We start from the raw sequence: 24,768 nt of genomic DNA on the forward strand, positions 1-24,768 counted from the left end.
CTGATCCTGCTTAGCATTTTTAATTCTTTTAAGTCCAGGTAGAAGCAACCACCTAACTGAGAGAGAGAGAGAGAGAGAGAGAGAGATCTACTGTACAGGCCTGCCAATTTGTAAATTAAGAAGCAAAATACAGTCTGTGAGCCTTATACAGTGGTTGACATCTGGCAATGCCAGATGTGTCCATGTTTCAAGATATAAAGATTTTTGTGGAGATCTATCTTAGCTTGGAACACGAACAAGATTGGGTTTAGTATTTCCTTAAGAACCCTTCAGGGAATACAGAGCACTAGAGTAGATGGGAACTCAAATAAAGAAGGTGAAGGCAATCTTTTTTGTATTGTTGCAAAAAAAAAATATGTTTCCATGCAGGCATGGGAATCAGTTTGATTTGAAGGGCACTTTAATAGCTACAACTTGATAGGTTGATAGGCTTGATAGGCATAAATTAGGCAGGCCTGCAATAATACCACAAATCATTTCTTTCACTTGGTAATCTTAATTGTCATTTAAAAAATTGAAAGGCTGATGGGAGACATTTCAACTGTTAGTTGATCAATGAAAACTAGTGTTTAAAGAACATTGTAAAACACAATAGGGCTATCAAAGAGATCCACTTCCCTGCAAAAAAGACAATAGGCTGCATAAGAAATATTCTGAAGTTTCAATCACTTTCTAAGTATTACTTTCCTATGTCTGCTTTTGAATATTAACAGATGTGATGCCAGTGACACAGGCTACTAAAAAGGATCTAATTACTTACAATGTTTAGTTATATGCTGCATATGTGTGTTTCTAGACAAGTTTTCCCCAATGCACCCTCAGATATGTTAAGGGTTATGGGAAATTGTCCAACACATCTGAAAGGCACTAAGTTGAGAAAGGCTGTTCTAGAGCAAGGGTTCCTAACTTGTGGACCATGAGGGGCTTGCAGTTGGGCTGTGGAAATGGCAGGCAAGTGCACGCGTGAGCATGTGCATCCTCACTTGTGCAATGGGTGAGCACAGGCACTTCATTTAAGTGAGTGGCAGACGTATGTGCATGCCATTCATGCAAATAGAGCTGTGCACACAATCTTGCTGGCCATTCACTGTTGGTCCCACCCTGTTGGTCTTCCGTAAGCTACTTAAGACCTGGCTTTTCCGGCAGGCCTGGGGTTTATAAAACCTTACCCCTGGATGATTGTTTTTGTATTGTTGTTTTGTTATGTTTTATGTGTTTTTTATTGTTAGCTGCCCAGAGTCCTTCGGGAGTGGAGCGGCTTATAAATTTCAAAAATAAATAAATAAATAAATAAATAAATTCACGTGGAGCCATCGCCTCTCCCCTCCCCCTGCCGGTTCCCAAAGCCCTAAACATTGGGGAACTCTGTCCTACAGTATTATAACAGCATATAGAAACGAAAATGTTTTATTAAGTCCATATGCAAAAAACAAAGCTGCTGAAAAGTTGACTACTAAAATCTAATGATATTTTGGCAATAAAAAGTCAGTTGTAATGTAATGCTTTGCTTCTATAGAATTACACATGGATTCTCAATGGAATTACATGCATATTACCAAACACTTTACCAAAATGGGACAGCACCCATGTCACCCTTGATTGCTTCCAGGTTTATTATCTGAAAACTCTCTGTAATAATATGTTATATGCAAAAATGGTTTTAAATGATATAGTGTGTGATATAAACATTAATGAATGAATTGGAATTTGCTCTGTGAGCTAATTTACCAAATTCACCAGATATAAAATCATACAGAATGAACAGCTTTAGGAAACCCAAACAATAATTCTAAAAAGAAAAAAAATAGCTTTGGAGGATATATAATAATAAAACTGAACCCATTGTTTTTTTCACATTAAATAACTTTCTCTGGTGTGTATAAAAGCCAGTTCAATAAGCAATATTAATCAAATTCAATAGAATTATATTGTGTCCATTGTGAAAGACAGAGCTTAATTTTAATGGCATGATTTTATTTGAATGTTTCCTGGCACTGTAGGAGCTTCTGCTGTTTCTAGGCAGTATTTCATTTTATTCTTGGGAGATCCAACTTTTTAATGGAGTGCAGTGTTATTCAAATTTAAATGTGTCTTCTCTAACCAAAAAGAGTCCTTCTTAACATCATTTGTCAAATTAACCTTTCAACAAATCGTCACAACAGTCCAAAAGCTTAAAGCAGCAAAAGCTGCAATAGCATAAAAAACTACTCATAACTGTTGGGAAATAATGGCAAGTTGTTATATGTTCTGTCAACATATGTGACTTATTTGACAGGCTGTCCTTTGGCAAGTACTACTTTATAGTTGAGATCTTCAGTGCTCCAATAATCTGAATATATATTTTTCAGAAACATCTCATGCAACATTTTCTTTCTTCTACTTTGAACTGTATGGTGAGCCATTGGCATATTTCTTCTTTCTTTTACTACAAATTTTCCCTTGTTTACTTCTCATCCTCATCTCCTTCACTCATGCTGCTAATGGATGCTGAGGCAGCTTTTGGGGAGGAAGGCGGTGAAGCCTTTCTGAAGAGCCAAGGGGAAGGAGGAGATGGGGAACGTGATGGGGAACGTCCCCGGGTTGGACTGCTTGTGGGACTTTGCCTTGGAGATAAGGCTTGAAGCATGCGCCCACTCCTCTCTTGAAACATCTGCTTCTGGAAACAAAGAAATGTGGACATGTATGGATACAGTAATAGATCTGTCCCCAGCTCGCTCTCCTAATTCTATTTTTGCTCAATAATCTTTTTATCTTTATATCTGTTTTTATGATGGCCCTTTCGGTGACTGAGATATCTCCCCCCCCAAAAAAAATGGATGTAGCCAAAGTACATGCAAGGTAGGAGGGATTTCAAAGGGCAATGAAGTGGCAGAGAGAAGGAAAGGGCCACAAGTGAGCTTGGAGAATTGTTCTTTACATTATTTGAGTGCCTTACAGTGTTTCTGACAAAGGGAAAAAATAAAACGTAAAACAAAAATTTTCCTTCATCAGAATGTAATCAGACTTAACAAGGGTTAGCTCTTATATTATTTCTAGCATGTTACTGAATTCTTGGGGAAACCAGGAGGATTTTTAGACAGGAAAACAGTGATTTTTAAAATAAAAAATAATGAAAAAACTATAAAAACTAATCAAACACTTATGAACTAGAATTGTGAATAAGCACAATTAAGGTTTGTTTTATGCATCCTTCCTATGGAAGTTAACACACTTAAAAACAAAAAAAGTATAAACCCAACCAAAATAATGCAACATAGAGCACTGCCTATTTTACACATAAGAAACATATTTTATAAAGTTTTTCATGCCAGCACCAATTACTGCTATGCAGATCAACTGAACTTCCAACTTCTTAAGACAAGAAATAAGATTAAACTGTAATGGATTGATTTCTCCATTTTTAATATGTTATATATTCCTAGCTCTACCTGCTTGAAAGTGCATGAGAGTTCAAATACATTATTTTATATAGTTATAATAGCATATTAATACATGCACATGTATGAATCAAGAGATGAATTAATCTTCTATATTTAATGTCAGCATTGAAAGCAATATTTGAAAAGAAAAATTAACAATGTTGATAGACTTAATTTGCCTCACAGCGATATCATTTATTTTTCTAGAACAATGCTAGCTCAAGTTGTACTCTTAAAATGATTATTCTATGTGGCCTCTACAAAGACTTTCATGCAACTATTAAACTTCAGTAGTGTAGGTACTGCCACACTGAACTGTAGACAAAAACAAAATATCTTTTCACTGAAAATGGTTAACCAATAGTTATTGTGAAATCAAATCCATTACATGCAACTGTATCTCTTAAAATCAGTATTACTGATTACTACTTTATATAGTAGTGCTTTTTTTTTTTTTTTTAGCACCCATCAGGTTTTTCATTACAAACTGAGGCAAAAATCTTACATTACTACTTAGGGTAATTTATCTTGCATGAGAATGGCCTCAGATTTAATCCCTGGCATTTTAAGAGAGTTTGTTCTATTTGATTTTGGATGTTGAATGATTTTAAATATAATACAGCTCAGGTTATAATTTTGCTGTTTTGTATTTTTGTTATATTAATTGTTTGAGTAGGTATAGCATGTTTTATTTCTCTTTAAGATATTTGACGGATCAATAACTTATAAATTATATGTATGTGTGAAAAAAACAAATACCCAAGCTCCATCTGGTCCAAATAGTTCTAAGAAGTTGCCAATAAATTCCCTAGACTTTTCTTCCCATTTCTGAATGAGATCATGGCTTTTTTCTTCAACTTTATTCACAAATTCTTTAGATCTTTCTTCCACATTCTTCACTTTTTCTTTCATCTTGTCTACCTGATTTTGAAAACGATATTTCTTCTCCTAATTAAAAAATAAAAGTAATATGAGACATGAAGAAATTTTGGTCACTATATACTGAAATTCATATGAGTAACATATTAAATGTTTACATAAACATATCTGAGTATTAAAGATAGCAAGAATCACAGTTTAGGAAATAGAAATAAAATGTAGTTTCCATGAAAAAAAGCACTGAATAGATGAAACCAACATAGTATATGGTAATTTGGGATGACAGACAGGGAGCTCATTAACTCATACAGAAAGATGACCTTATGGTACCTTATAAAGCAGCGGTTCTCAACCTATGGGTCGCGACCCCATTTGGGGTCGAACGACCATTTTACGGGGGTCGCCAAACAATGCAATCCGCCATTTTCCCCCCTCAGGGGGCGCTGCCGCGCATGCGCGGCACCGCCGCGCATGCGCAGCGCATCCGTGTGACGGGGGTCGCTGTCACACAAACGTTGAGAAACGCTGTTATAAAGATACTTTTTAGGACATGCAAGATATTTTAATTGTGACACAGCATGCTTTTTTCAGGACATAGCAATGCTTTCTCTAGCCTAAAGGATATATATGCATATTTCTTTTCTTTTTTTCTTGTGGATTTGATCAAACAGATTGCAAAATGCATTTTGTTAGTTTGGTATTTAATGTAAAAGGAGATATAATATACATTCAACAGAAAAAGCAAGATACTTAACAGAATATTGGTCTGTGTGATCATTGTTCTAGAACTTCTCAAATTGAGCTTTTGGGCAGGAAGCTTACCTTCTGGAGAAACCATTCACATTCATTAAATCCCTGAGTTCCCAGACCACCATTGTGCTACTGATAAGACAGCATGTATAGCAAAGAAGAATTAGAGGTCATGAATATACAGATGACCACTTGAAAAAATAAGTTACCTGTTCTAGACATTGTAGAAAGAGAGCTGTATTAGTCCATGATGGGCAAAAAGACCCAGAAGGTGTCTGATAGCATATTTTCTGACTACCAAATTTTATTAAAAGACACAAGCCTATGACTGTTAATAAATTATATTAGTCAGAAAAGGTGCTACCAGACTCCTGATTTTTAAGGTACCTGCTATTATTCTCTGCATTTGTTTACTTATTTAGCGTATGGCATAACATACATGGACTTACAATGTATATTAATGTGTCACCTAAAATGAAAATACAGTAAAACATGAATGTTAAAAGATCTATATTCAGATACCAATGTCTAGGCCAGGGGTAGGCAACGTTGGCTCTTTTATGACTCGTGGACTTGGTCTACGCCATCTAACCATTGAAGTACAGCATCATTTATCTGAAAGAAATCAGAAACTGGACCGGTATATGCCTCAACTTACAGCCAGTCATGATGTGACCTACAGTTTGATGTGAGACCCCATAGTCACACTGAGGGGAGGATGTATACCCCATGTATACAATGAATGTCAGCAGATGCCATGTGAGGTGCAAATCCTATTCTCTGCAACCTTTGTGCAATACACATTTGGAAGATGTTAGCTTATCTTAAGGACATGTGAACTGGATAGTATTATATAAACATGGATAAGATAATGTAGATAAAGGTGCCAGACAATGAAATCTAGTTCTTATACTGTTTCAGAAATTCAGAAGAGCTTACTATAAGTAGACTCACATCAAGAAGATAGTACATCTGATTTTACAGTATATGCATAACTACAGTGGAGGGAAAGCACCCAGCCCAGCCCTTGAGCTCCTGGGGCACCAGGACCCTCCAGCTCAAACCATTCCAACCCCACTTCTCTGAGGGGGCGCCTCAGAGAAGTGGGGCTGGCTGTGGTTACCTCCTTGTCAAGGCTGCTGCTGCTGAGATGCCCTCTCTCCTTGGCCAGGTTGCTCATGGTTGGTACAGGAGGGCAAAGTGCTTGGGATACCCACTCCCTCTCCGTGTGAGGAGACCCAGCTTTGTAACCAAAGCATCCTTAGTGATAGGATGGGAGACCATCAGGATAGGCAAGGGGATGGTGAAAGGACAGTAGAGCTGCTGGCGGCCACGTGCTAAGGCAGGACTTCCCTCAGACCCTCCCTCTCATTCCAATCTCCTTCCTTCCTTCCTTCCTTCCTTCCTTCCTTCCTTCCTTCCTTCCTTCCTTCCTTCCTTCCTTCCTTCCCTCTCATTGTCCCATCCTTCCTTCCTTCCCTCCCTCCCTCTCATTGTCCCATCCTTTCTTCCTCCCATTGTCTCTTCTTTCGTTCTTTCCCTCCCTCTTTGTCCTTTCCTTTCTTCCCTCCCTCTCATTGTCCGTTCCTCCTCTGTGCGTGCCCAGGCAGGTTTGGCTTCTCGCTGGTTCACCTTGCCCAGCCCAGCCTCTCCACGTGGTGAGGAGAGCGCGCTGCTGCCTACTGAAACCGAGCAGTCAGGGGTCTGGGTGGTGTAATGCAAGTAACATGGACTCTCATGCCACTCGTGGCATCCCCTCCCCCGGAGTCCACGGGTGTGTGAAGTGGGTGAGGGCCATTTGATGGTCTCCTTCAGGGGATGCTGCCTTTCTTCCTTCCTCCTGGAGGGCAACCCTTCCCCAGCTACGTTTCTTGCCTCTTTGTCGCTATGTGCGTGCCCAGCACGGATGGCTGCCATGAAGTTGGAGATCAGCTGCCAGCCAGCCTGTTTTTTATCCTTTCCTCTCTCGCCCTTCCTCCTCCTTTTCTCTTCGGTACAGCTCCAGCTGACTTCTCTTCCCAAGACTGCATCTTTTTTTCCCTCCCTCTCCCGCCCAAACTGGCTCCTTTTATATCTTTCTTGTTTCTGCCCCCCTCCTTCTTTCTCTTCTGGGTGTGCCTGAAGTGCTGATCCTGGGACCTCTGTCTCACCCCAGCTGCCCTTCAGCTCCCAAGGACTCTCTCACAGCAAGTCCTGCCGTTTTGGTTCGTTACCTCCCCTGCTACACTTGGCTAGGCTGGGCATGGCCGCATACCACCTGCCAGGTGCCAATGTTGAAAAGAAATACAGCAAAACAAACCACTGTCTTTCTAACCATGCCACAATCATTATATAATCATTACAGATTTTTTCCAAGTACAATGTAACTGGAATGATTGATGCACTTACATTTATAAAGCTGACATTCAGCTCTTTAGCAGTATATCCTCTTTGCAGGTTGCGACGGGCATAGACATCATAATCACGTACAATTCTAGTGATAATATCTGAAGTTGAGATGCCTTCAGTTCTTTGAGTTGGTACAAACATACCTTTTGAAAAGAGAAAAAGAAAACAGAACTGTGATAAAATCTCCAGTTTTCATATGATTAATTATTTCAAAGTGCTTGATGCCTTTGTCTCCTATCACTTGAGTTAGTGAAAAACACTTTACATGGGACTGTCCTTGAAGAGCATTCAACTTCCCTTTTATACTGATAGGGCCTGAGGCTGAAGTGGTATGATTGACCCCATTACGAAGGGAAAATGTTTTGCTTTTAGATGAGTTGATTGTGATATATTTCTGTCCTATATGTGTGATTTTATGGAGTCACATCTATTTTTTTGTATTTTTTAACCTTAATCTCAGTTATAGAAGTGGGAATTGTGTATAGCTCAGAGTTGATTCTGACTGAACCATCCTAGAAGCTCCGTAACATAATTATGAACCAATAATTTACTGTTTGATAAAAGTGGCTCTGGAGAATTTATTTCATAGTACAGAATAATCAACTCTATAATGACAAATGTTTCAATAATTGGCTTATTATGCAATTTATTTTCATAATTTATTTCAATAAATATTCAAAATAATTTCAGGGAAGTAATTTTTGACAGAGAAAGGAATTCTTGCACAATTTAATTTGGGGGAGAGTGCTAGTTAATAAAATATGGATATTCTCTAACAAAAAGCATTTGGACAAAAGGCCAATGATTCTGAGAAGAATAAATTAATACTTAATATGATTGCAAGAAATCTGCATGTCCTATCTAACTCTGACTCTGGGGTTTAGTGACACCATATTGGTAGAATACAATGGGCTATAAAATAAGGAATGTTAGTATCATAAATTCAGTGGCTAATTATTACATAGCATAAAATGACAGAAAAGTTGCATACATATTCTAGATATTGTGAGTATAATTTTATCTCTTTAAATTATTTTGTAGCAGAACTGAGTTGAATTAAATTATTTCTTTAAATAGGAAAAATATGCATTGTTACATATGTTTGATGCCAAGTTTATAACAGGAAAATTATCTCAGGAAATCAAAAACCTGTCAAAGATGAAATTGAACAATAAACTAAACACAATATTAAGAAGACCATAAGTAGAAATTCCTACTGAAGTCCCTTCAGCTATCTAAAAATGACACCTGAATTACTTTTTACTTACTATTTTTTTTCCTTCCATTCAATCTTGTCTGATTCTTGAATAATGCCTGGACAAGACCCTGCAATTTTCTTGGCAAGGTTTTTCAGAAGTGATTTGCCATTGCCTACTTCCTAGGGCTGAGAGAGAGAGAGTGGCCTATGATCACCCAGCAGGCTTTGTGCCAAAAACAGGATTACAATTCATGGTCTTCTGGTTTCTAGCTTGATACTTTAACTATGACAAACTCTCATATACTGAACATATGAGATTGATCTTACATAATTCTTTATAAAATCTGATATAGAAATATGTCTGTTACTTGATTACATAAATGGTATGCCATGTATAATTCTTACCATCTTTAATGTAGACAAAATTGCACTTTACTAAAAAGTGCATTCGATGTCCAGTTGGCATTTCCAGAAAAAGAAACTCCTGGGACATGATTTTACCAAGAGTATAATACTTTACTGAATATTTATATTGGCACAGAAGAAGCGAAACCAGCTCTGATTTTCCTGCTTGAAAGCTTACTTAATTAAAAAATAGATTCCCTTGCCTCCACCCACTGGGTGTTCACATTGTCCAATAGTAATACTTCTTCTCGTTATGGGAAAAGTCCACTTCTCCATCAAGTACCTGCATTAGTGACCTTGGCATTTTTGCAAATTCTCAAAGATGCCTCGGTTGCCTAGATACCACCCCTCCCACCTTTTCATTCCTTTCCTCAATCTTGTCAAGCTAGGAGCAAGGGAGAACATGTAGGTGAAAGGGCGAATCAGTCTTGACACTGACTTTGAAATGATTTGAAGATACTGAGTATTTAAAAGATTAAAATCAAAGTAACTTTGATGGTATATATATTTCAAAAGTTCTTATAAATATGTATTGTAACTGTTAAACTAATGATTTAATTAAAGCATTAAATATCATTTACAAGTTAATTTTATTTTATTTAACAAATTTTTATAGCCATAAATATAATTTACACTCAACACATTAATTGTTACAGGTAGCTTAAATCATTCTGCACCTCAACATTTCATTTAAGTTAACATAAGCTTGCATCATCTCCTAGAAGCATACTTGGAAGTAAGGTATATAAGATTGTTATATAATCTTGCATTTTGTACAGCCTAATATACATATTTATCTTTTTTTATAATATATATGCAAATATGTATCCAGCAGCTTTGCAATAATCCATCAAAACACACATTATATGCAACATTGTAAGCATTTAACATTCAATTGTCCCTATAATTGGTAAAGTAATAATAACAAGAATTTCTCTAGAAATAGATTATTCTTTGGAAGAAAACAATAGTGGGGAGCACATGAATCTTTCAAGAAAAATTTCCTTTAAATGTAAGAAGAATTCAGACAGACAGATTATATTCTGATTATCCCTACTTTGGAATTGTAAAATGAGGCAAAGAATGGCTGAACAATCTGAAGTGATATCCCTATGAAATTCAGGGAGAAAGTTGTTACTACTTTCTTTAATTCTGTTAACTGTTGATATTAACAAGTAATATTATAGGTTGAGAACAAGATTAAAGATTTCTAAATTTAAACTTCAATTTTGCTTGTTGTCTTTGGCTTGTTTTTTATGTAATAAAACATTTTTAAAAAGTTTTATTTTCTTTTTAAAAAGTATGGAACATTATCACTGCCTCATAATTTGGAGAACTGTTGAGACTACAATGCATACAAAAAAGAAGCTACTTAATCTTTTAACAAATATATTGTTGCAAAGAAATAATGGTCCAGGAGGCACCAATAACTGATATCAAAGCTAAGATGAATAGATAATTGTATGGATTAACTGAAAATATCAGGTTTCAAGGCATGGCTAGATGTTACAAGAAATAAAGCTGGCATGCTCTATCATTTTTGTCCCTTTCTCCCAGCATCAAAGCAAGCAGACTATGATGTAATTATATTGTGCATTATTCTGCTTGTAACTAATGTCTGCCACCAATAGCTATAGGGAAATATCTGAAATTCTAGAAAGGAAAGGAAAGGAAAGGAAAGGAAAGGAAAGGGGAAAGGAAAGGAAAGGAAAGGAAAGGAAAGGAGACAACCTCTAATAATATCCAGGTCTAGTTTTAAAAGAATCAAGCTTTTCTATTATTTGGGTTCCTGAATTTCCATACTTTTGCACAAATAATGAAACTTAAAAATATATTAAACTCAAAAAGTTAACAGCCTCATTATCTAAAAGTGGAAGCATTAGGACTAGGTCTTAAAATGAATGTGACTATACACCGAAAGTTTACCATTTACAAAAAACTGACATATTATATCAGGGTATATAATATTGACTGATGAAGAAACAAACACACTCTTGTTAGGATTGCTACTAATTCAGATTCTGAAAAATTCCTTGACAATCAAAAATGTACAGACAGAAAGACATTTTATCACAAAAGGCTATAATATTTATAGATGTTTACTTAAGGAATGGTAGAGGAATTTTGCATTAGAAAATTGTCATAGGTAATTTTTAGTTCAGTTTGCAGCCAACAAATTTCCTGTCAATCTTGTATCCAGATCAAAGCAGGCAAATAGAGCCCAACTCAGTTCCATTATAAAAATAAGCTTGATGTTTATTTAGTAAACATTAGCAAACATCAAAAACAGTTAACTAAAAAAATGGGATGAAGCAGACAAAAGCAGGAAGAGAGACAGATATGAACAACAGATAGGACTTTACATTATGCATATATTCATACATCAGCCCTTCAAGGTAGATAAAATCAATGGTACTTTTCAGTTGCAAGGTATAATAGCAGAATCTTGAAAGCCTGTCCAAGTTTCTCTTTGTCACATCTTATACGAAACAAAATCAAGGCAGAGTTATTTTCTTTTTTATACTTCCTCCTACCTCTGGACTATATAAACTCATATCCAAGTTCCTCCTTAACAGTTCATTCATACTTTCCCCAAGGTCAGTTGTAAATATCTCTATATATCAAAAGTGACAGAATTTTGCAGAGCCAGAGAAAACAATGCTGTGGGTAACTACATGCACAGTCCCAAAGAGCACGGCCTTTTTGTTGTTCTAGAAAATAGGTGGCAACTATTAGTAAACATCAGCTTAATCTGGGAAAAGAGGAAAGTGTGGAAACTCAAGATAGCCACTTCACTGTCTTTGGAATAAGAGAAAGGAAAATGAAACTGTAGGCTTTTAAGATTCTGTTATTATAACCTAGATCAAGAGAATTCTATGTTACTTGAGGTGTCTTTTTCCTAAACTGGTCTAACTTAAAGGACCAATGATATCTAATAGTTTGTTGTTCATAGACAACAAGTTTGCTTCTCCCTATCTCATATTTAAGAATGTTCCTCTAGAACAGAAAAAGGAAGCATTTTAGTGTAGAAATAATTTAGGCAATGTATATAATGGATTGAGAGCTAGTTTGGTGTAGTAGTTAAGGCACCAGTCTAGAACCTGGGAGACGACAAGTTCTTGTCCTGTCTTAGGCCAAATCCAGCTGGTGACCTTGAGCCAGTCACTCTTTCTCAGCCCTATGAAGCAAGCTATGGCAAACCACTTCCAAAACCTTGCCAAGAAAACTATAGAGATTTGGCAGTTGCCAGAAATCAATACGGATTCTGATTCAAAGGCATGCAAGCACAGAAAAGCATGCAAGCATACACACAAGCATAATTGATGACTCCTATTGTTGCAATATAGCAGGTAATGGATATGTTTTGTTACAAAGGAACAGGACTAATAGAAATGGAGATGTTATACTATATGTTGTCTCAAAAGTGTTTTTTCAAGAGGCACCTGGACTTTCTTTTCTTTTTTCCTTTGAAGACGTTTTGCTTCTCACCCAAAAAGCTTCGTCAGCTCTCTTGGATGAAAAGAGAAATGTCTTTAAAGGAAAAAAAAAAAAGGAAGTCCAGTTGCCTCTTGAAAAAGCACATTTGAGACAACCATAACCTGGATGACTGAGAATCTCCATAGAAACGTACTATATGTTGCAATATCCATTCTTCAAAATCCAAATTCCTCATTCTCAAACCCAGTAATCATGGCATGAACCATGGCATGATTGTGGTTGATGATCCCAGTAGAGATGGCATCTATTGAGTTCTTATTGGTCACTTTAAACTGCCATGGGAACATCCATGACTATTTGGCTTGGACTGCAGGAGAGACCAGGTATCTACCTTCTGATGAGGCATATGCCCCTATAATCCTTGATCACTGCTTTCCAAAGTATTTATCAGATCTAACATGAGCTCCTTAAATATATAAGGTTTAGCATTCTTCTGAAAAATCCTAAATCTATGTTTAAAAATCCAAACTATCATTCTCTTGAGAAGGCTTTTATTGCATTCTGCACAGAAAATCAATTTAAATTGGGAAAGAGAGCTGGGTTCTGTGAACTGTGCGATTCTGGTTCTGTCACCAATGATATTACAGTTTTTCCCTATAGGAAGGAAACAAAGTAAGGAAATCCATTAATCCTTTTTCTTAACTTGTCCCATATTAAAATAATAAAAACAGCATCATTTGCTGGCTTTGTTTTTGAGGCAGAATGCAGATTGGCAGAGAGAAGCACAAGTTATGCCAGCCTACATTTCTGCTGACTATCAGGCTCAAAAAACCCCACTATTAGAGAATCACAATACATTTGGTATTGTTATATAGAGCCTGTCCACCAAAGGATCAACTGTCCTTGATTTGACACCATCCCATAAGTATGATTTAGTTGTGAAGCTAAAGAGAACATTAGAAGACAATGAACGTGTAACTCCGGAGTTCTTCATTTTAAGAAAAATTAAAGCTAAGTGTAGTCCAACAGGTGTTGAGGACAGTTACGATGAACCTATGACACGTGTTTCAAAGAAAACACACCTGTGTTCACCAATTTCCAACAACAATCTCAGAACACATCATGTATTCATATGACTTTTTATGCCTGCTGAAGCTATGAGAGAATGGGGTTTCTCTTGCCTAGCCTTCGGACCCTCCAGAAATAATTTAAGTAGGCCAATGCTCTCACAGGGCCTCTGGAGCCATCAGAATGGGTTTTACTCATATTTCATTTTTATAATTATTTGATGTTTCTTTATATAATATATAGCCCCACACATGATTGGAATGCATTTTTTTAATAAATGAATACATAAAGAGTTGTTTATTGTATCTTTAGTTTAATGAAAAGAATGACTAGGAGTGACATCATAGCAGTGTTCCAATATCTAAGGGGCTACCGCAAAGAAGAGGGGGTCAGTCTATTTTCCAAAGCACCCAATAGCAGGATATGAAGCAATGGATGGAAACTCATCAAGGAGAGAAGCAACATAGAACTAAGGAGAAATTTCCTGACAGTTAGGACAATTAATCAGTGGAAGGACTTGCTTCCAGAAGTTGTGGGTACTCCAACACTGAAGGTTTTTAAGAAGAGATTGGACAACCATTTGTCTGAAATGGTATAAGGTTTCCTGATTGAGCAGGGGGTTGGACTAGAAGACCTCCAAGGTCCCTTCCAACTTTATTATTCTGTTATTCGGTTTCTCTTTTGTTCCATATGTGGGTTTGTGTGTGAGAGAGACATGGCAGCAGAGTCAAGTTAGGCATTTGCCATATGTTTGACATACTGTGCCCAAAAGTTTCACCATCACTGATCTAGGACTTTAAAACTAGATTTTAATAACTGTGAGAACAATAATCAGGATTTCAAGACAGCAGAAATAAATAGGAAGGCAACTTAAAATGATTCATCATTACTTAGAAAAGAATACTAAAAGCATAGGAAACAATTTGAAGAGGGGAGGAGGAGGAGGAGGAGGAGGAGGAGGGAGAAACGAGAATAGTAGAGGATGCAAATGTGACTACACAAAAAACAAAGTGAAATTATAAAAAAAAAGGGACCAAAATTTACATTGCTCAGCAAGGCAGCTGTTAAGTAAATCATGCCCAATTTTACGATTTTTTGCCATGGTTGTTTAGGGATTACTGCAGTTGCTAAGTGAATCATGTGGTCATTAAGTGAACTCAGATTCTCCTATTGTTTTTGCTCATTGGAAACTGCTGGGAAGGTTGCAGATGGCAATTGCATGATCCCGGAGCACTACAACCATCATAAATACATGCTGATTGATAAGTGCCTCAATTTTTATCATGTGACTGTAGGGTTTTGCAATAGCTATAAGTGCAAGGCCCGGTTGTAAGTCACTTTTTTCAGTGTCATTGTTACTTTGAACAGTCACTAAATAAATGATTGTTAATCAAGAACTACACATACATATAAGCAACTGAAAAAATCCCAGATTGTCAGAGAAAAGTACATGTAGAAAGCCAAACACTGCAATTGCAGTATCAGAAAAACAAAATCTCCTTGATTAGTTTCCATCCATTGCTTCTTATTTTGCTTTCAGGTGCGTTGGAGAATAAGTTGATTCGCTCTGCTTTGTAGCAGCTCTTTAGATATTGGAACACTGCTATCATGTTACCCCTACTCCTTCTTTCCATTAAATTAGACATACTCAATTCCTGCAATATTCTTTATATGTTTAAGCCTCTAGTTCCCCTAATCATCTTGCTCTTCTCTGCTTCTCTTTCTACAGTCTCAACATCTTTTTTATATTATGATAATCAAAACTGGAGGCAAACTAGATAATCCAATCACTTCTTTTTTTGTTAAATAGCCATCTCTCCCACATTGGTCCAAATAGTTCAAATTATTGTATAGAAAGAAGCTTTACAAACTCTTATTTGCAAGCTACCTTCGTATCTTTATAATGGAATAAAAAACAAATAGTCTGAACTTGTTTTTTTATGATAAATTTTTTCTTTACACCTTATGATGTTTGCAACTTGGCTACTTAAATTCTTTCTGTGATGATTTAAGTATAGCTGATTCTCTCTTAAACTGGGCAACTGTCCTATGCAACACAATCACCTTGGGAACATTCACAATAACTAGGATACTGAGAAAACATTTCACATTTAAGTCATGTATAAGGAAAGTATTTTAAGGAAGTATTTTACTTATGTTTTATAGTTCAATCCCATGCCCAAGGCAGGAGTCCTTATACCATCCTGGACAAATGGATGTCCAATCTTTTCTTAAAAAGCTTCCCCAACGGAGCACTCACAACTCCACGAGGCAAGCTCTTCCACTGGTTAATTGTTCTCACTATCAGGAAATTTTCCTTAGTTCTAGGAAAAATCTCTCTTTAATGAGCTTCCACCCATTGATTCTTGTCCTGTTCTCAGGTGCTATGGAGAATAAGTTGACCCCTCATTCCTGTGGCTACCTCCAAGTACTGGAAAAGAGTTATCATTTCTCCCTAATCATTCTGTTCATTAGGCTAGACATACCTAGTTCCCCTAACTGTTCATAATATGGTTTAGCTTCAATACCTCTTATCAACTTTACTAGTCATACAGTGATTACTAGGAAATTTCTAGAGAAGTTTGTAAATTCTATAAATACCTTGGAAAAAATGCCACAATCACCAGAATTATTAGCATGTATTTGTCAAGGGCATGTCTTGCCTAAATATTATGCTGTTATGTTATGCTTTGTTTGTCATGTCATGTTATCGGATAAGTCATTTCTATAATGAGAGTCAATTTGGTATAGTGTTTAAGGCAAGGAGACTTTGAGTTCTAATCCTTACTTAGGCAGCAAACCAACTGGTAACTTTGAGCCACTTACTCTCTCAGCCTTAGAAAGAAGGTGAGGGCAAACTATTTCTAAAAATACTGCCAAGAAATCTGCATGAATTGACACAGCCAGTTGCCAGGATTCAAGACTGGGTTGAAAGCACTCTCTCACACACAATTTTAATAAATTGTAGAAATGTGATAGATCCAACATATTTTGACATTAGCAAAACATTTGCTGAAGTGCCTCATGACATTCAGATTAGTAAGTTAGTTAAGCATAGACTGGATAGTATGACATTTAGGAAAACTGATTATGAGTCAGCAGTGTAATGTGGCTGCCAAACAAGCAAGTATAATTAAGTCTGAATTATTTCCAAATCACAAGAAGTAATCATTTCACTTTTTCTATTTTGATCAGATTCCACTCTGAGTGTTGCATTCAGTTCTGGGAACCACATGAGAAGAAGTATTCAAAGAAATTAGAAGGGCAATGGGAATGATCAGGGAAATGGAAATAGACCTCTGAAAAAGTTGGGCAGAAACAGTTTGAGGAGACTGAGGAATGTACAACATTCATCAAATATGTGAGGATGTCACACAAAGAAAGTCAAGGTTGTTTTGTTTTATTCCAGAGTGCAGAATAATAGTTACAGAAAGACAGATTCCAATTGAATGTTAGAAATATATCCTATCAATAACATCGCTTCAGCAGTGGAACAATTACTTAGAAAGATAAATGGGTTCTTCTTCAGTTGACAGTATTCAACTGAAGGCTGTTTTGCCACCTGTCAGGGATGCTTTTTAAAAAAATTTATTGTGGTCTTAAAATTTAAGATTTTAAAAAATTCACTGAAGAAGTATTTTTTCAATCTGATGGTTATGTGAGGCAATAATGAGGCTAGCTACTTAAAGGAACAACAAAGCATACCTACCTGCCTCCTTTATATGCTTGTAAACATCATCTGAACCAGCAGAAGAATATGGAATATCATCATGGGCTACAAAATCAATCTAAAAATACAGAATAAAAGGAAATTAAGTTGTCCCTTACTTTGGAAACCTAACTTCATTATTTGCTAAACAAATTTTAAATAAAGATACTTTAAATGATTGTAATAGATTTTATAACACTGCATAGCACATGAAAGTACAAAACCTTTTAGTTATGTATATGTGATATTAGTTAAAGAATCTAAGCTGTTTACAATTACATTAAGTACCACATCAGTAATACAAAATATTCACTATGGTGGAATCTAAAGAATCATGCTAAAGAAAAAACGTGTCTCAGAATATTTTAATGACATTTTTACTATTATACTTTGCTTCTTAATATAATACAACTTATTCCAAATAAGTGGAAGACCAACCATAGCTCATTATTTGAGCTTTGCATATTATTGAGAAATGGATGACATAAACATGTAGTAGGTAGTGAAGAGTAGCTAATCTTACAATTCAATCAATCGGCATTATCATTGTTATTACTGGAACTGAGTCAATGTTTGAAAAGATATTTTCCCTTTTTATTATAGTAGCATGAAAAGTTCTTTTTCACTTCCTCAAATCCTAATTACATTTTCTAAAATTTTGAATGCATAGCATCTAAAAGGAGACAAGAAAAGGAAAGGAGATTTTCATAGTGTTGTTACTATCACAGCTATAAGCAAAAGGAAAGAATTATTACCACTTTTGAATTACAACCTGAATTACACAAATAATATGCTAGGGATGGTAGCAAAAGACACCTCAATTTATAGTCAACTACGCTTTATAAACATGACAAATATGCAGTATTTGGCACCATCGCTAGTATGAAACTGGTTTGGGGGGGGGAGAGGTTAAAAAAATAGAAAGAAAAATACCTTATGTTTTTCCAAAAACTCTGCTGTGAGTGTCCATGGAGCATCTCTGATTACTTCATCTACATAGCGACAGTGTCTGAGAGCCTCATAACGTTCCTCTTCATTCATTACAGTGAAACCTTTAAACTTATGTGTTAGATCATCACTGCAAACTGACATACATGCAAGAAGAATTCAAAAAGAGTAACCTTGGCCCTGTAAAATTCAGTGCATCTCTTTGGCTATAAATTATTCAAATCTATTTTCAGAGTTTAAAACAGTACTAGTTGTCATACCAAATCACAAAGGTAGCAATTTTCAGTCCCTTGATCACATTTAGTCAATTGAAAACTTGTTTATATTGGACGGCCATTACATTAAAAGCTATCCTATGTTGGATAGCTGTTTCTCTAATTTGTTGGTCAGAGAAATTGCTAGCTGAGTTTCTTTCAGAAGCAAGTCCCAAAGCTTTTCAACTGTGGAATGGTGGATCTTTTCTTGCAGTTCTCTTTGCTGTCCTAGCTGGAAAGTCTGAGACTTATCTCAAGACACAGAGATAGCAATGAAATGGAGTGAAGCTAGACTGGCCATTGTTTTATTTCAGCATTTCCACATTCTCCATGGCATTTCTTTTTCTGGATATTATTATTGTTCCAATTTCTTATGGAAATATCAGAATATCAGTCATAGGGACATGTTCTTCAATTGCCTTCTCTTAATACAAACTAATGGAAAGAAGCAATTATATTTCAGCGTATAAATTTGGATGAAATGACATTCAGTAGGCTCCATTCCACATTTCTGTTTTTAATATCTGAGAAAGAAGAATCCAGAATTGATCTTGAACATACGTAATATTAAATTTATTTCTTTTCTTATCTCAATTTCATAAGTTCTACAAGTCTTAGGGAACAGGTCAGCTTTACAAACGGAAAAAAGATCTTCTGGATCAGAGGAAAAATTACCTTATTGATCATGTGATATTTGCAAGCCCTTTAGTTCTTTCCTAATATTTCTTAGGAAAAGGTTAAAATTAAATGCTTGCTTTTTAGTAAATTAAAATTAGAAAACTCACAGAAACAGAATCTGGGCTTGTTTAGCAAACTATATAAAAAAGAATGTCAGTCTAAAAGTAATATTTGTTTGAATATCAGGCTTACCTCCTACTAATAAGTAGCTATTAGGAAACAGAGTTTTGGCTTGCATGAGAGCTCTTGCATGACCAGAATGGAAGAGATCAAATATTCCATCTGCATAGACTCTGACCGGTCTGTCCACTATGAACATAAGAAACAATTTCCATGTCATACCAGACGTTTATGATGCATTTGCTACTTCTATTCAGAAATATAAGGAAGAGGTTCAGGCAGTGTTGAGTCATTTAGCCCAATAAAAATCCATATCAGAAAAATTATTTTCCATAAAAAAAAAAGTAATTGGCTGGTCTTGGCTGAGCTCAGAAGCTAACAAGAGTCAGACCCAGGTTAATACTTGGATAGAAGATCACCAAGAAATTCCAGAGCCCTAGATCAGATTGGGAATTTGATCTGCATCCCAGAAGAAAAGATTGCTCCATTACTCTGTTTCATGGAATCTGTACAATATCACTAGAAGGTGAGTTTAGCTTAAAGAGGATTTCCTTAATAAAGAAATAAACTACCAGATGAATTATTATTATTGTTATTGTCATTAACAACTATTACTATAATTATAAATTATAATAATGCAGACCAGAAATCAGTAACAACAAGCCTTGGTTTACAGCTAAACTCAAGCAGCTACATCGTGCCAAGGAGGAACCTACAGGAAAGGAGATAGAATGTTGTACAATCAAGCCAAAAATGTATTAACAAGGGAGATCAGAGCAGCAAAAAGAAGCTACTCTGAAAAACTGAGGAATCAAATCTCAATAAATGAACCAGCAAATGTGTGGAAAACTCTTTAAAATATCGGTGATTACAGCAAACTTCCTTTCCATGCTGAAGGGAATCGACAACTGCCAGATGACCTGAATGAGTTTTACGATAGGTTTGAGAGGAAACCACTGTCAGCTATCTCTACCATCTCCATCGCAAATACACCAACAACAGCCAAACCTCCTACAACTGACCCCATCCTTTTGGGTCCCTCACCTCTGGTGATCACAGAAAAAGATGTGCGAGATCTATTTCACAGAAAAAGCCTGGAAAAGCACCAGACCCAGATAAGATAACTGCAGTGGTGGGATTCAGCTGGTTTGCACCACTTCAGCAGAACCGATAGTTAATTTTTTGTTGCCCAGGCCCAGAATGGACTTCTGGAAGCAGTATCTACACAGAGAACTGGTTGTTCATATTTTGAATCCCACCACTGAGTAATTCCTTCTTGCCTGAAAGCTTGTGCTGACCAAGTGGCCCCCATCTTCACCCACATCTTTAATAAATCACTAGAGATGTGTTATGTTCCTTCTTGCTTCAAATGCTCTACTATCATCCTGGTGCTGAAGAAATCCTCCATCAAGGAACTGAATGACCACAGACCAGTTGCTTTGACATACATAGTTACGAAAACCTTTTCAAGGTTAGTGCTGGCCCACCTGAAAACCAGGGCTTTTTTTTGTCATAGAACACCCAGAACGGAGTTCCAGCACCTTTTTTGGATGGAACCTTGTAGGGTAGGCAAGGCGGGTTATATGACATATGTGAGTTCCGGCATCATTCTTTTTTACAAAAAAAGCACTGCTGAAAACTATCACGAATCAGCTGTTAGACCCCTTGTGATTTGCCTACCAAGCCAATAGATCAGCAGATGATGCTGTTAATATATCTCTGTACTACATCTTACAACATTTTGAACCTCCAAGGACCTATGTCCTTTTGTAGACTACAGCTTGGCTTCAATACCATCATTCCAGATATTCTTCCAAATAAACTGATTCAGTAGCCGTGCCCGACCACACTTGTAAGTGGATCATAAGCTTTCTAACAGACAGGAAGCAGCAGGTGAAGCTAGGCAAAATCACATCAGTAATCTGTATAATTAGCACAGCCCCCCAGCCAGGGCTGTGTGCTCTCTCCATTCTTTTTTCTTTCTATACCAACAACTGCATCTCAAAGGATCCCTCTGTTAAAGTACTGAAGTTTGCAGATAATACAACAGTCATTGGTCTCATTCGAGACAATGACGAATCTGCATATAGTCGGGAAGTTGAATAACTGGCCTTGTGGTGCAGCTGGAACAATCTTGAATTGAACACAATCAAAACTGTGGAAATGATAGTAGATTTTAGGAGAAGCTCTCCAATTCTACCACCTCTTACAATACTAGACAACATAGTATCAACAGTAGAGATCTTATAGTTTCTAGGTTCTATAATATCTCAAGATTTAAAATGGACACCTAACATCAAAAATGTCATCAAAAAAGCACAACAAAGAAGGTTCTTCCTGGGCCAACTTAGAAAGCTCAGACTACCCAAAGAGCTGCTGATACAGTTCTACACAGGAATCTGTCTGTCATTTGCAACTCTATAACTGTCTGGTTTGGCACTGCAACCAAACAAGACAGACATAGACTTCAACTGATAGTTACAACTGCAGAAAAAACAACTGCTACCAGCCTGCCTTCCACTGAGGACCTGTATACTGCACGAGTCAGAAAGAGGGCTATGAAAATATCTACGACCCGTCACATCCTGCACATAAACTGTTTCAACTTCTTCCCTCAAGACAACGCTATAGGACATTGCACGCCAAAACAACTAGACAGAAGGACAGTTTTTCCTCCATGCCATCATTTTGCTAAACAACTAATTCCCACAGCACTGTCAAACTACCTAGTAGGGCTGTATTACTATCATCCTTCTCATCTTTTTTATTACCTATTCCTTATCTTCTTATGACTATAACTTTGTTGCTTGTATCTTACGATTTATATTAATTGTTTTATTTAGTATGCTAGAATGGTTTACGTTGATTGCTTATTTAGTATCCTATAACTATCACTGAGTGTTGTAACTTATGAATTATGATGAATGTATTTTATGATTATAATCATGATTTATCACTTGTTGCTTGTATGTTCATTGAGAGCTTATGCACCAGAGACAAATTCCTTGTGTGTCCAATCACACTTGGCCAATAAAGAATTCTATTCTATTCTAATTGGGTTGCTTCTATATGGTAGAGCTAAAACAGAAAGTGCTCTTCTAAAATGAGAAGCATATGCACACATTTATAACTCAAATATTTATTTCTTGATACTTTTTTATCTATACACTACTAAAACTCTCTTTCCTGTAACCTTTAACTGGGTGAAATGATGCACTACAGGACAAATTTTTTTGAACCAAAGTATGGTTCAGCTTACTTGATTGCTTTCAGAATGTGAGCATGACTTCCATGCAGTTAAAATTTGAAAACTTTATGCAACATTTTATGACCCCAAAATTATCTGAAGCTCTGTAATTGTTAAAGGCATTGAGGAATCTGAAGGAAATATCTCTAAAAGGATGGCCCAAGGGGTCATGGATTGCCTAGTTTCCCTTAAAAGGCAGCTGAACTTGTTATGGGACAGGACTATGAGGGCAGCAGGCTAATTGGGCTAATCATGTGCCGAATGCAGACCTCTGACCTCCCCAAAAGGGAAGACTGAGCAGGAGGACCCAGAAGGAATAGGACAGCTATTTCTGCTATCCCCGCCATCCCCAACATCTATTGCTGAGGTGATTGTTTTGAGTCTGCCTATTTGCAAGACTGCTTTTAAATATGTTCAGATGTTTAATTTACTTATTTGTTTTGTATGGCTGTCAAAATTGCAAAAAGCAACTCTAAGTGGCTAACATAGGATTAAAAACAAAACAAACAATAAAAATAAAGCCAGAAGGTCACAAAATGTGATCTCAGGTCCCAGAACAGTGCAACTGTCATAAATATGAACTAGTTGCCAAGTATCTGAATATTGATGAAGTGATCATGGGGATGCTGCAACAATTGTAAGTGTGAAAAATGATCATAAGTCACCTTTTCAGTGCCACTCTAACTTTGAACAGTCCCTAAACCATTTATGGCAAGGACTATTTGTATTTTATTCCAATTTTCCCAATTGGTGCCCCTTCGATGGGGGAAAGTGCTTTAAATTGGGACTACAAAGTCCAGTCTGCTGGGAATTTTGGAGGCACTGGACTAATGTGGTTGAAATCCATTCTGAAATTAATTTATAATGCATAATACCAGACTCACCTGGTGTTCCAACACGGGCCTGAGCAATGGTTAGCTTCTCATGAGGAGCTTTGCACTGACAGCTTGTTTCACCTGCAAATGGAGCCGGTGCTGTCAAAGTCTAGAAGATGGGAAAGGTCAGAGCAAAATAAATTGTCAGTTGTGGAAGTTATCAAATATGACGTTATTGCTTCCACCAATATCACTTGATAAGGATTTTTTAAAAAGTTAAATCTTAAGGAGAGTGAATAACTTTATAATATCCTTCAAGTTTGTTTTCTTCCAGTGAAATATTTTAGAAGTGGACACAGGGATGTAAATATTTCATTCACCTACTGATTTCAAGTGCATTCTCATTGCTATTTATTCCAATTCCTGAGAAAATTTAATTTGAAATATCTATAACTTCCCCTGTTAAATAAATTGCATTAACACATCCATACATAGTATACATAATATGAGATGGGAACAGAAAAAGTTTAATTAAGAATTTAAATAGAGATTCTTTCAACTAATAATAAAGAAGCTGGATATTATGCATATCATCTTTCTTCTTTTGGCTTCTTATGTCATATTAAGCAAGAATAGAAAGAACATAAAAAATAAAAAGGAGTGAAGTTTGGAGAGTTTGTCATGGTCAGCTCTCATGTGAAACTAACATTGCAGAGTCAACAGTTCTGAAAAACTGGGAAAAAACTTGAAACATTCCAACTTCCACATCCTTATGGCTGGTACCAATGATTGTGTAGGGGAACCAATAAAGCTTTCTGGGCACAAAGATAAACCTCTCAGATGGAGTCCTCCAATGATGAGGCTGCAGCAGGTGACGATAGCAGGAGAAAGAAAATAGGACAGCTCTTTACTGCCATTGCAACAGTGGGCCTGAACCCCAAAGGGTCTCCCTCAATTCTTCAGCCACCATAAAATATCCCTTTCTCCTTCTGTTTTATCTTCTGCATTCAGACCCTAACTTCTCCCCCGATAGAGCTCTTCCTCTAATGTGACCTAGTCATTGGTTTTACTGCCATGTCTGCATGACTTTGCTCTGATTCATCCCCAGCCCACATCTGAGGTTGGGGATGTACAGTCACCCATAGCTATTAATTTAAAGGTAGTTTTCCCTTCTTGTATCCATGGATACAATTTGGCACACTTCTCCAATGAATGTGAATACTGATGCTATCAGGATGCAAATTGCTCAACTTTCCTATTAGCTATTTTAGGTTACTGTGGGTACTCCTTTTCTATAGATCACTGAGAACTGCCCTCCAAGACCACTTTGTCTAAGGCTGCAGGAGAATGCCTAACCAGCATTTTTCATAGTGCTTGTCAGATCTTTCACAGGGTCCTTAAAAATACAGGTTTCAGGAAAAATTCTTTCTATGTTGAAAGCAATACACGAAA

At 36.6% G+C, this 24,768-nt stretch overlaps 1 protein-coding gene across 6 annotated transcripts in view; it reads right to left on the bottom strand.

Annotated features, from left to right (window-relative positions):
* Positions 1 to 1,953: 1,953 nt before the first annotated feature.
* Positions 1,954 to 24,768, bottom strand: part of PCYT1B (phosphate cytidylyltransferase 1, choline, beta) — a 41,249-nt gene continuing 18,434 nt past the window's right edge. For 4 of the 6 annotated variants that reach the window (XM_039363195.1, XM_039363202.1, XM_039363210.1 and 1 more), the window contains 7 exons: positions 23,386 to 23,485; positions 19,327 to 19,443; positions 18,188 to 18,339; positions 17,255 to 17,333; positions 7,437 to 7,579; positions 4,179 to 4,367; positions 1,954 to 2,656 (listed from right to left, as the gene is read on the bottom strand). In XM_039363195.1, the coding sequence (XP_039219129.1) occupies positions 2,444 to 2,656; positions 4,179 to 4,367; positions 7,437 to 7,579; positions 17,255 to 17,333; positions 18,188 to 18,339; positions 19,327 to 19,443; positions 23,386 to 23,485 (993 nt within the window). In that variant the 3' untranslated portion in view covers positions 1,954 to 2,443. The remainder of the gene's footprint in view (positions 2,657 to 4,178; positions 4,368 to 7,436; positions 7,580 to 17,254; positions 17,334 to 18,187; positions 18,340 to 19,326; positions 19,444 to 23,385; positions 23,486 to 24,768) is intronic. The other 2 variants (XM_039363177.1, XM_039363185.1) reach the window with 2 other exon arrangements.

The sequence above is a fragment of the Crotalus tigris genome, unplaced genomic scaffold (genome assembly GCF_016545835.1).
Source record: "Crotalus tigris isolate CLP2741 ecotype Arizona unplaced genomic scaffold, ASM1654583v1 scf7180000017589.2436309, whole genome shotgun sequence".
In the NCBI taxonomy this organism is placed as follows: domain Eukaryota; kingdom Metazoa; phylum Chordata; class Lepidosauria; order Squamata; family Viperidae; genus Crotalus; species Crotalus tigris.